This window comes from Astatotilapia calliptera, chromosome 1 (assembly GCF_900246225.1).
Source record: "Astatotilapia calliptera chromosome 1, fAstCal1.2, whole genome shotgun sequence".
Taxonomy (NCBI): domain Eukaryota; kingdom Metazoa; phylum Chordata; class Actinopteri; order Cichliformes; family Cichlidae; genus Astatotilapia; species Astatotilapia calliptera.
This window is the reverse complement of record NC_039302.1, coordinates 15,642,906-15,655,116: the sequence shown is the minus strand read 5'-3', so window position 1 is coordinate 15,655,116 and position 12,211 is coordinate 15,642,906. Positions and strand designations below refer to the sequence as shown.

At 39.1% G+C, this 12,211-nt stretch overlaps 2 protein-coding genes across 3 annotated transcripts; one reads left to right on the top strand and one right to left on the bottom strand.

The window, feature by feature from the left end:
- Positions 1 to 3,766: 3,766 nt before the first annotated feature.
- On the bottom strand, positions 3,767 to 6,841 carry rrad (Ras-related associated with diabetes). Its single transcript, XM_026164002.1, has 5 exons — positions 6,717 to 6,841; positions 6,047 to 6,437; positions 5,360 to 5,433; positions 5,032 to 5,236; positions 3,767 to 4,710 (listed from the first exon to the last, which is right to left on the bottom strand). Exons 2-5 carry the CDS (start codon positions 6,417 to 6,419, stop codon positions 4,433 to 4,435), a joined length of 930 nt encoding a protein of 309 aa, XP_026019787.1. The 5' UTR covers positions 6,420 to 6,437; positions 6,717 to 6,841; the 3' UTR covers positions 3,767 to 4,432.
- Positions 6,842 to 9,262: 2,421 nt separating this feature from the next.
- Positions 9,263 to 11,972, top strand: LOC113021345 (ATP synthase F(0) complex subunit C3, mitochondrial-like). Of its 2 annotated transcripts, none has more exons than XM_026165966.1 (4): positions 9,263 to 9,347; positions 9,635 to 9,727; positions 10,175 to 10,246; positions 10,990 to 11,972. In XM_026165966.1, exons 2-4 carry the CDS (start codon positions 9,689 to 9,691, stop codon positions 11,191 to 11,193), a joined length of 315 nt encoding a protein of 104 aa, XP_026021751.1. In that variant the 5' UTR covers positions 9,263 to 9,347; positions 9,635 to 9,688; the 3' UTR covers positions 11,194 to 11,972. The 2 variants fall into 2 exon arrangements, with proteins under 2 accessions (XP_026021751.1, XP_026021760.1); XM_026165975.1 differs by lacking the exon at positions 9,263 to 9,347 and adding an exon at positions 9,374 to 9,489.
- Positions 11,973 to 12,211: the final 239 nt, after the last annotated feature.

Sequence of the window (12,211 nt, the reverse complement as noted above, 5' to 3'; positions counted from 1 at the left end):
TGAAAACTCTACAAAATGCCTAGTCTGCACAGACAGAGTAAAACAGTAACAGAATTAGCTTCAGTGAGTTGACCTTTGTGGGAAATTCAAACAGAAAGCTGATCAACACAAAGGTGTATGTACCATCATGGTTTTCTTAAATGAGAAATACATAAAAACATAATTGAGTTAATACTATGAGCTAGACCCTGTGTATATCGAAAGGACTTCAGATGGAATACACTGGGGCCTTTGTATCAAATAAATGTGATCACCAAAACCCATGACAAAGTCTTTTTGTGTGTGTGTGATTGAAATGATGCTGTTTGCAACGTTATTAAATCTATTTATACTGATGTTAAGGTTAAACTGCCGTTTCCACGGAGATATGAGGCATGTTTTTTCACTGTTGACGACATTCAGCATATTTCATAAATCAGGACTGACGAATGTGACCCAGCCTTAAATTGGCTGTGTAATACGTTCACATCTGAGTGCAAGGTTCTCGTACCCTTGAGAAGCCCGAGCTGCACGCTGCCTCTCATGCTCTCCTCTATGAACGTAGGCACGTTGTCATTCTTGTCGATGACACACACTTCAACATTGAAGCTCTGATGATGCACTGACGTTCTGAAGGACACCTGTGACGCGAACACAAACATGTTCTGTAAGAAACACACGCTGGAGCCCGCGTCCACCCTGTTCATGCGAATCGTTTAGCAGCCCCAAACTGCTTTGAACAACAGCACGTGATCATTATGAACAAGATGATGAACAAGAGTATAAAAATTTATTTTCTATGTGAACTATCTGTATGGCACATTGGAGAAAGTCATTCATTAGCCAAAACATGACTGAAAATTGCTTTCGGTGCACTATGATCAGAAAAGAAATGTTTTTATACCTGCAGAGAGTAAGATGGCTGCTTTTCCCTGTCCAGTGGTTTTAGGGCGTACAGAAACTGAGCATCGACTCCAAATATGCCCTCATCATCTCCTGTTACCACCAGGTCACTATAATTAGATGGCAGGCTTTGAAGCTGTGGGGATGAAGACAAAAAGTATGCATGAAAACAATCAGTTTGTCATCCTGGTTAATGGTTAATGAAAAAACATGCACTACAAGCAACTACACAGATGCACCTGCATTTAAACTAGATGACATTGCAACAAATGCAGCATGATTAAAGTGCAAGCGATAATCTGCTCTTCACGTTTTATCCTTTTCTGGTAAGTTGGTTAAAATTGAGCTTTTTTTACTCTCTGCCGTGTTCACTAAGAGACAATAATTGAGCTCCCACAATAGCTGACCACCATTTGTTCCATGTGCCTTATGAGAAAGCAGAGCTGTGGTTTGCCAACAAGCAGCAACATTCCTTTGGGCTTCTTGTGAAAAAAATAACATTCAAATACTTGAATAAAAGATAAAGGAAATTCTCAAAGTTGAATCTAAATCCGATGTCTTCATCTGGAGGCTACGCGTTTGTCTCTCTTTATTCACTTTGTTAGTTAAAAGTGTGCTAATCTGCTTAAAATAGCCCCAAAAGAGCCACAAAGTGTACTTATGTTTGAATAAGATAGAGTTTGAGTTAGACTGAGTAGGACATCTTTACTTCTTCTTCGCCTTCTTTAGACACCTCCCTTCAGGGGCCACCACAACAGATCATCTGCCTCCATCTCACCCCGTCCCAGCTCTCACATCATCCTTCACTGCATTTATGATTTATTTTGAGGTCTTCTGGGTGGGTGAAAGGGCATTACCAAAGCAGGAATGGACCAACAGGCTGATTTGTTTGAGCTTTTATAAGTGTTTTATTGACAGTAAAATATGCTTCAGAATTTCTATTTACCAGCCTCCTGCCATTCAACTTCCCCAATGACGAAATTACTTGATTACAAAAAATCCATACAATGTTGCAGTGCTTAATGAGAGGACGCTCATGGATGCTTTGAAGAAAAAATATAGCAGCGTCTGAAAAATCTACTTTAGAGCAGACGCTGAAACTGCGTATTTACAGTAATCTGCGAGTTTAGCCCTCTCTGACGAACGCAACTTCATGAAAAGGTTTTTGCCTTAAACGAATGTGAAGCAATTATTATGTCTATTCCATTTATAACACAAAGTGGGGTTATTATCCTCCATTGTGGCCATTAACAGGCTATTTGTGTGTGAGTCAAAATGACACCCAGACTGACATCAAAGCCTAAATATATTCCTATGTTTCATACAAGACGTGACGACACCACAGTCCAGCCCAATAAAATGCCAACATTCATGCTGTTGCATAACCCAGAGGAGGTCTGACTGACAAGTATGAATTAAACATCCTGTCTGCCACCCAAATGGACTATATGCAGAGACTGAGGCTGACACCTGACAAGCATTGTGAACATGCCAATTACCAGGTTTATACACTTTCAGGTCTGAGTGCAGGAAAACACACAGATCCAGCTTTGGTTTGCAGCATAATTTCCTTTTCTATCAGTTTATTTTTCAACATGTTACTGATTACCGAATGATGATTTTAAATGTTAAATCTTGATTAAATTTTGCATTTCTGACTTTTAAATAGTGAAAGGTCACGCTTACAACACAGAATTCTTACTAAAGTGCATTTGAAATCAAATCAGCTTGTATTTCTGCTTAGATATATAATTACCTAATCGCCATGATTAAAAAGGTTACGTTTAGAGAAACACATCTGCTTTCTTGGAAAATGAGCACAAGAAGTACAAGAAGTTTTAAGTGCCTTACCTTGGTTAGATACCATGGGAAAATACCATCGTAGTTTTCAGGGACACCAATTTTAACATTCGTCCCAGCACATGGTGCAGATGTATAAAGTACTGCCCACTGTGAAACAAAATATTGTCTTGGTAGCAGCTAAAGGTTCATGCAATAATGTTATCTTAGTATGAAAGGTTAATGTAATACAAAAAAATCTGCTTACTATGAGAGCTGTGAAGAGCATTGGTGTAGCTCCTCTCTCAGCCATGTTCCCCCTTGCAAACGGGATAAATGTATAATCATAGCATTTCAGACCAACTGGTCTTAGCACGACAAACACTTTGTTAAAGAGGCACCACTTACGAGAGGATTTCGCAGTTTTTAAATGAGCAACAGCGTGCACTCAAATGCACAACCACCTATGAAACCACTAAATGCCACATTTGAGCCCACACAGTGGACAACAAGAAAGACACTTTTGATTGGAAAGCAAAAGTAAATTTCTTTTTAGGTTAATCTAAAAACAAAGCGTATTTCATCATTAATGCCTGACAAATATCTTGTAGCTGTGTAGCAGTACCCAATCACTCTGAATTATGGTCATGGTAATCACTTACAAACTCCTCTAGCTGCAATTAAAGCCTCCAAAGTACAAAAGATAAGCTGTGGGTATACTGTAGCTCGACAGTAATTACGATAGGAACATGCAATTAATAAAGAAAATTAATAAACAAACTCTATTCTCTAAACAAAAATGTTTCATCTTACCTTCTCCAAATGATGCGTGTGCTCCCTCTGAGAGGTGTGAGAGGAGTTTAAATTGGGTGGAAAAACTGAGCACTTGTACTCCTTTTGGTGGATTAATGGTTAACACTTTGCGAGGAACATGCTTAACTGCCTGTTTTCCTTCCTGCAAAACCAGTGACCAGTGAGGTTCCATTGCACCGATAAGATCAAATGAATATTGATGAGGATGTACGTCCACATTTACTCAATTTCTGCTGCGTTACGCTGAATGCCTCGGTGCCTTGGGATTAAAGACAGAAGGCAGTTTATGGATTGTTTTTTATATTTTATTGAAAAAGGAACTCAACGTAAAAAGAATTTTCAAATCATGTCAAAATTCACAAGACTAGTATAACTTATTGCTTTACTCAGACATTCACAACCTGAATTCAGCGTTATGGGAAAAAAAACATAGAATAACAGATGTTTTGAATAGTCCTCAGTAACTCTGCCGAGGCACGAACCTGCGTACCACACTTCAAGTAAAATATGACTCCAGAATACCTATCATCATTATCCTTTGCCTTGTCTTACAATACAATGAGATGTATGTTGCCTTCAGCGTGACTCAAATATTAGTATATACATCACCCCCCACCCCCTACCCATTTAGTTAAAGGGCACAACATTAACCTAACCGCAAGGCAATTTCGCAGCACATAGAAATAACAAGCCTTTGTGGATTTTTTTTTCATACATACTGATGACAATGTGTTTAAGGCAGACAATAAAATAAATGCAGGTTATCACCATGATATAACTCAAACAACATCAGTCATTTCATTAACAATAGCTTCTTTTTGCTTTTGGTTGATGTCTAGAAAACAAAAATATATTTCAGTACAGTTCTGTTAGTCCTTTTGGGTTAGTGTTAAAACACACAGCATCTGGTCTTCAGAGGCCAAGGGGGAAAAAATTGTCCTTCTGTCCCATCTGTCACTCAGAGAACTGTTAGGTCATGGCAGGACTTTGACTTCTGCCTGAAAGCCATTTTCTTGTTCTTGCGTGCGACCATGCGACCCAAAAACCTTTTAGCCTTCTTGCCGATGCTCTCTCTGCGTCTGCAGTTGGCCATGCGCCGGGCGTTCTCCTCCTTGCTGTCTTTTCTCAAACGGATCTGTCTGACGATGCCCTCAAACAGGTCCTGCACATTGTGGTGAAGTGATGCAGACGTCTCGATAAACTTGCAGTCGAATACCACTGCACAGGCACTTCCTTCTGTAATGCAGAACACAGGAAAGAAGATTAAAACCCTGAGAAAGTTCACACTGAAATGGAAAACTGTAAGCTTAGAGATGACGAATTAGCCCTAAGTCATGAAAGCGGCAAATCTCTGGCAGATTGCTTGAGCTGCAGAGGAACCTGAATCAACCTGAGCAGTCAGCTGTGAAAAGTGGATTGACCCTAGCAAAATCAGTGAAGCTCAACCATCTGTCAGATTCTGTCTTGAAATGCCTCAAGCAAGGCTTTAGTCAAGTGGATTCAAATCTATCGCCCCTGACTGCACATTTTAAGATCGAGTTTATTAATCTCACTTACCATCTACGGACACCTCTCTGGACCGCACCAGGTCACTCTTGTTGCCCACAAGGATTATGGGAATGTTCTCTGACTGTCTGGCACGGCGCAGCTGAATGCGGAGCTCCGATGCCTTCTCAAAGCTTGATTTGTCTGTCACTGAATACACAATGATGTAGGCGTCTCCCATTCTCATGCACTGGTCCTTCAACCACTGGCTGTTATCCTTCAGGAAAGAAACAGAGACTAAATTTAACATCATACATGGCTGAATGCACCTTTTACAATTTCAAAATCCCTGAATCAATGCAAATGGACAAACACTTCATTAATAATATATAAGTCTCACCTGTTCCCAGATGTCATACAACACGATGGATGCCTCTTCTTCATCCACCAACATAGATCTATCGTAAGTGTTTCCTAAGGGAGGAAAAATAAATATTGTGTTACACACTGGCAGGGAGAGCAAAGTGTCTTTTATCTGAGCAATCGTGTTTGCTGTCAAAGTGTGTTGCTGCTATTTTTTTTTCCACTCTGATTTTTGGCACTTTTTTTTCTTTCTGAGTCTACTCATTAAACCAGATCACAGTTTGTGATCACGCCATCACTGGCCTTTTGTAGGTTCCCTTCACATAGTGCTATTGGGTGTGCTTCTGACAGCTGGTGCCGCACTGTATGTGGAAATAGCAATAATCAATGCATGCACAGTCCTCATATAATACTGAATTGTACAGCTTTAGTGCAGCCTTTCTGTAATTTAAAAAACTGCAGCATTTGTTTTAAATCTACTGGAAATAAGTGTGGTGATGTAAATTGTAATAGTGCACTTAAAAAGTAATATTACTTTAAAATATGTTATAACCGTCCTTCTATATATTTTAGTGTTTGTTCAGTATTGTATAAAATTAAATAAAGCAGCCGTTGGCATGCCCATTTATTACATATCTTCACAGACAATGAAACATCTTCATTGTGTGTGTCTGAGAGTGTGGGTTGCTATGGTTGATGACTCATCCCCAGCATCACCATTTACCTGCTTCATCGCAGTCGTGACTAGCATCCTCAACTCCTCCAAAGACGCGCGCCAGGCTGGACTTGCCGACACCGTGCTCCCCGAGGAGAACCACTTTGTACACCTGGGAGTCCGCTTCGCTGCTGGTGGAGATCACCGAGTCGGAGGAGTCTGAGGCGTAGCTGCCACGGTGCTGCTCGCTTGGGGAGTAGGACGTGCACCGCAGTAAATTGGACAGCTCGTCGGTCTGTCCCGTCTGTGGCGTCGTGGCGCGCAGGTCGCGGTCGTCCACGGGCATGCTTCTCCTGTGTAGATTGGGTAAATTCATTGGGAAGGGCACGCTTCCTCTCCTCTTGTCCATGTTCCTCAATTTGTCACCCTTGTTCAAAGTCATTGTGCTTCTATCGAGGATCTGTGGATAGATGTGCCATGCGTAAATTTGCGATCATTTCAGCCACATTTAAAGAAAGAAGCGCTATCAAGATCTGCACAGAAATACAGTGGGAGATCATTTTACAAATATGTTTACCATTGTAAGTCATATTGTAAAATAAAAGCTGTTATCCCACATTTAAAGTAAATATATATAAAAATGGTCGACCTGACCTGCCCACATGTTTATTCACAAAAAAAGGTCAAAATCTAACCAAAGCTTGAAATCTCTCCCCAGCGGCCCCTTAAAAACACTTACTCGGTGCTGAAAATTAAATCCAACGAAGGCAATCCAGTAATCCTTGGTATAAAAAGTTGCTGTAGCCGAAAAGCGGTTTTTGCTCGAGTCTGATCAGAGTCGCTGCTCGGGTTATTTATACAGGAGTAGAGTGACGTAGTAGGGATTCGCCCCGGAGACTCGCGTCTCCGTTTATTGTAGTGGTGCGTAATGGTAACATCATGCTGCGGAGGGGGTGTATGATTGGAAGAGCTGAGGAATCTCCCTTCCGCATCCTCAAATGGAGCTTACTTCTGAGGGGGCGGCCAGAGAAGTCTCGAGACTTTGAAGAGGGGAAACCCACTTAAAGCTGGAGTATAAATATTTGATATATATCTAGGAGATGGTTCTAGGTGGGATGTTATAGCCTCACATCGTCACGATGCAAGTGTGTTCAGGTTCACACACTAAATTATCTTAACGAAATGTGTTGTCTGGATCCAACTGATCTGATCTATGAGCAGTGGCCACAGCGCGGTGGTCAATGCTACATGTATGTAATATCATGAGAATGATATGTTGTTATAATATAATATAATATAATATAATATAATATAATATAATATAATATAATATAATATAATACATACTTTCTATAAAAAGCTAAATATTTGTAATTAGACAAGGGCTTCATACAACCACATTTAAATTAAAATTTCGGAGCATTTTTAAACGGTGCTATAAATGCATAAAATTTTAATACACTGTAGGTGGTGGATTATACTCCATATATCCCACCACCTTGGTCTTTCCACGATGAAATAAATGATGCAATCATCAAAACCGTCCTTGAATTTGTAGACGCCTCCTCTTAAGCAGCCAGGTCTAATCTTTATCCGTTATTCTGGTTATACTGTTTGACTGTGCAAAAGGCTTTAAATGGTGTGTGTGGAGACTATTTCTAGTGCTAAAGGAGAAACACAGAAAGCCTTAGTTTTCTATATTTCACGTCTGGATGTATTGATATGCTAAATATGGATCCAGCATATTCTGCATAATTATTTGGCTGAATATCAGGCCAACAGCATGACGGCACGGCTGGTAGTGATATTGTTAAGTGTCACGTTCAAGTGGATATTGTAAACTCTGAATGGTGCGTTTCTGCCCTCTTGTGGTTACGTGCAGGCATTACAGTTGAACCTTTTGAACTCAACTATAGTGTGCCAGGTGTTTAATATTATAATACTGCACAATGAGTGTGACTTAAGTATTACTTAAGTATTACTTCTGCTGATGTTTGCATTTTTCCACTGTTTCACTATTAAAGAAACTAAATCTTTCAACATTACATAATCAAGTATAGTTTAGTTCACACCACCCTGAAAAAACAAACCATCACTACACCACCCTGGATTTATACTCTTTTCCAGAAAATAGCTGATATTATGTAACTGAATGATGTTTAAAACACAAATGGAAAAAAATCACATACAGTTAGTCACAAATACTTAGTTTTTAAAAATTAAGTCCAGCTTGTTCTCATCATATTTCAGCTTCTCCAACACAATTTCCATATTCTCATGTATTTCTGTTAACTGGACAGAATGAACAGTTCCCACGGATGCAGAGTAATTGCCGCTTTTAAGTAGGACACCTTTTAGACTGATATTTGTACAGACAAGGAACAGCCTCCATCACTGGATGCAGTGAAACATTCAAAGATATAGAAAAATATAATAATAAAAACATCTGGATCGTGTTTCTAATTGCCACTTGTGAAACAACAAAATGAGAAAGAAAAACTGACATTATTTTTTAAATCAGCAACCCAAAATGTGTAAATAACATGTACAGCAAATGTGACACATGCCTTTCTCAGATGAGACATCATGTCGCCATCTATTGGCCATAACACAAATACAACGAATTTGTATAAAAAATAAAGCCATATAAGATGCATAGATTTAGTAACTGAATAAACATTAGTAAAATAAATAAATAAATAAATAAATAAATTTCAGTAAAAACAGTACAGAACTTTGGATTTGACAGAAAGTTTTTATAATGCTTCCTTCTGAGGTGATTTCTGATATTCCTGTGTTTTTCATGTCAATTGTCTGTCAGTTGCTTATATTGGTAAGTATACTGTATCCACCACGATTTACGAAAGAGTTATAAGATACATGAATTACCAGTTTTGTTATCTTAATGACTCTGCGTTTTTTTTAATCTACATTAGCATCAACCAAGTACTTTTGGCGACTTAAAATATATTTATAGAACTCTTATCTTACGTTTGGTGCAATTTCTGCAGCCGGATCATATTTCTCAGCCTGATCTCTCTTGAAAAAAATTTTTTTGCTTTTTTTTATGTGAGTGACATTTATTCAGGTCAGTACATAAAGTCACTTTGCCAAAAAGTAATTGCAGTTTCTACCATGTAACAAGAATTTTCTTCTGGACGAAAATGCATTGATATAAATCATGAGAGATATATTTGGGACATATTTGACAGATTATACGCCAACAAGTCATTTACAAAAGTTTTAATGCCGGTGATCAATTTGGCAGATACCGGAAATCACTTTTTTCCCATGACACCGGAAACCAACCAATAAATGTGACACTGCACATGCGCAAGCCTCTCGTGCGTTCGACCTCTACTGCAAACCGGTGAGTGCTAGCCTCCTCTGTCAGAAACTGGGTTTGAATTAAATATATGCTCTTAAGTGTTCTTTGTTGCTCCGTATTTTTGTAGTCTATTATTCACAGCGTCGTGTAGCTCGTCTGATTTTCAGCTAACTTGCCTTTAGCGGTATTGTGCGGTTTTTTTCTCCTCTTGACCTTAATTGCGTGTCTACCTGATTTTTGCAGACTTTGTACTTGGTTGTTTAGCAAAAGGCGCAGTGTCAAATAGCTAATGCTTTGGTTTTTTGTGTTTCATGTGTTTTTATCTGTAGACTTCGGATAAACTCCAGCTGCTGTGGGTGACCTGACCAGAACGTCCCATCGTAATGTATGCCTGCTCTAAGTTCGTCTCCACGCCCTCTCTGGTCAGTTTGATTGAATGAATGAAAACTGATAATTGCTAAACTGCGCCTGTTTACTGATTGAGTATTGTTAGCTGCACTTCCGTCATTGTAAATTATTATAAAGTAGGCTGCTAACACTGGCTGCGAAGCAGTCTTTGACCCTCTGCTAAAGTTAGCTAATGCTCATACCTACAAGGACGTCCTAGCTTCTAATCAGGAGGAAGCTCACTGTTTTGGTTTTCCATCATTTCCTCCAAGTCCACAAACTTAATCTAAAGGATATAACGTATTCCATGTAAGGCTTGAAAAGAGAATCAAGAGAAACATTTTAATGGGTCTCTGTTATTGACTTGTAGTGTTATATATATGTAAAAGCTTTGTCACTGCAGCTGATGTAGGTCTTTCTAATGCTGTTCTAGCATAAATTATGGCGAATCATGTCAAAACAATTTCCCCCCTCTAACACAGGTCCGTGCTGGATCCAGGGCGCTGTACAGACCGCTCTCAGCAGCAGTAGTGTCAGACGGCAGGAGAGCAGAGGTGAGTTGCCCGCAGAGCACACCATTCATCAAGTGACATTTGTCATTTTCTATATTAACACTGTGCAAAAAATAGAAAAGGTAAAATACGGATTTGTTTTATTTTAAGTTAAATGGTAGTAGTAGCAGTAGTTGTATATATTTGAGATCTTCTAACAAAGAAGCACATTGATTGTTTTTATTACCAACAAATAGTGCCACCCTGCTCACATTATCCCAAAGAAACATTTCTGCAGGCTGAACTGTATATTGAATTGTTAACTGTGGAATTATGGCCACATATCGTAATCGGGTAGATTTAACATGCTGTCTGTGGTCAGAGCCAAAGCAAAAATGACTAATTCATTGTTATGAAAGAACAAACAGAACGAGAGTGTATGAAACATCTTCCATTTTGTTTTTGCAACCCTACACACTGTGCATCTGTGTATTTCTGTTATAAATATACAACTATAATAATCTTCAAATGGGGAAAACTCCATGTGGGGGTTATTAAAGTTAAATGAGAATCTCAATAACTAGTAACTAAATTTTATAACGGTAAATCTTCATGTTCCCACAAAAATGGGCCATAATGTGATGAGGTACGATTAGAAGCTAGATGTAGTACATCTTAAAATAAGTTTTCTTTAGAGAGGTCTTATTTGATGGGTCTAAATTTTTAGCAGAAGTAATGCTTGCATTAGAAGTAAACTTTACCGTGTGGGAATTATTGTGTTTGATACTTTGGTGGTTGTTTTTCAGACTGCTTCGCTTCTGGCACCACTGAGCGGCGGTGTCTCCCAGCAGCAAGTGGCATTGCGGGGATTCCAAACCAGCGCCGTGAGCCGTGACATCGACACTGCTGCCAAGTTCATTGGAGCAGGAGCTGCCACTGTGGGAGTCGCTGGTTCTGGAGCTGGAATCGGAACAGTGTTTGGCAGCCTTATCATTGGCTATGCCAGGTAAATTTAACAAGTCCCCTGTAGTAGTAATGAGGCCATTTATTTTATTTTTTTACTGTCGAGAAGAGAACGTTTTAGTCTTGTTTACTTAATACCCAAGTTCTCAAAATAATGTGACCTAGTGAACAGGTAATGACAAAAGAAAGAGGAGACCTGAGTAGATTTCTGCCATTTGGCGATTAATTATAAAACCAAAAGATACTTGGCATACTTCATTCTAAATGGCATCACTTAAAATCACTGGGAAAGTGAAGTTAGAGGAATAATGTTTGTTCGTGAAAATAAGATATTAAAGACTTATTTAGCACTGACTAATTATTGATTGTGCTTTAAGCCAAGTCAATCATGGAAAACTTTGGTCTAAACATGCCTCATTAGCTGTACTTCTTAGGCATCAGCACTACTTGATCTCACTGGCCCCTCTGTCTTCACAGGAACCCCTCTCTGAAGCAGCAGCTGTTTTCTTACGCCATCCTGGGCTTCGCTCTGTCTGAAGCTATGGGTCTCTTCTGTCTGATGGTTGCATTCCTCATTCTGTTCGCCATGTAAAACCAGCTGTGAAAGGATAACTCACAATGTTAACAAGAATAAGCAGTTTGAACAGCTGTGTGATTGCTGGTTATCATGTTTATCTTTGTGTTCTTGAAAGATCTGAATCCATTCACGTATGAAACTCTGGCAAAACATTTCAAGGACTGTTGTGTCCTCGTTGTATATTTAATCAGCAGTTTTTGTTAACAAACATGCAACCAGTAACAGAAATAAAATGTTTAATTCCTCAAATGTTTTTGTACATTTGTGAGGGGAGGTGGGAGGGCTTTCAATAAACATAATGGGGGATACCTGGTAGGATCATGGACCTGTTCCCTTTTAAAAGAAACTCGTACTGTTGTAATGCCAAGCTGTGGAATGAAGTGATTTAAAAGCAAATGTAGCTTATTTATTTAGATTATGCCCATGGAAATGGGTGCAGCGATTTATTGAAATGTCTAAACCTAAATGGAAATACAACACAAAGGCAA

Coding starts and splice junctions, on each gene's coding strand:
- rrad (XM_026164002.1), bottom strand. CDS start 6,419: ATGACTTTGAACAAGGGTGACAAATTGAGGAACATGGACAAGAGGAGA. Junction 5,434..6,046: donor TCACGACTGCGATGAAGCAG/GTAAATGGTGAT, acceptor TTCCTCCCTTAG/GAAACACTTACGATAGATCT. Junction 4,711..5,031: donor CAGAGAGGTGTCCGTAGATG/GTAAGTGAGATT, acceptor TCTGCATTACAG/AAGGAAGTGCCTGTGCAGTG.
- LOC113021345 (XM_026165966.1), top strand. CDS start 9,689: ATGTATGCCTGCTCTAAGTTCGTCTCCACGCCCTCTCTG. Junction 9,728..10,174: donor TCGTCTCCACGCCCTCTCTG/GTCAGTTTGATT, acceptor CCTCTAACACAG/GTCCGTGCTGGATCCAGGGC. Junction 10,247..10,989: donor CAGACGGCAGGAGAGCAGAG/GTGAGTTGCCCG, acceptor GTTGTTTTTCAG/ACTGCTTCGCTTCTGGCACC.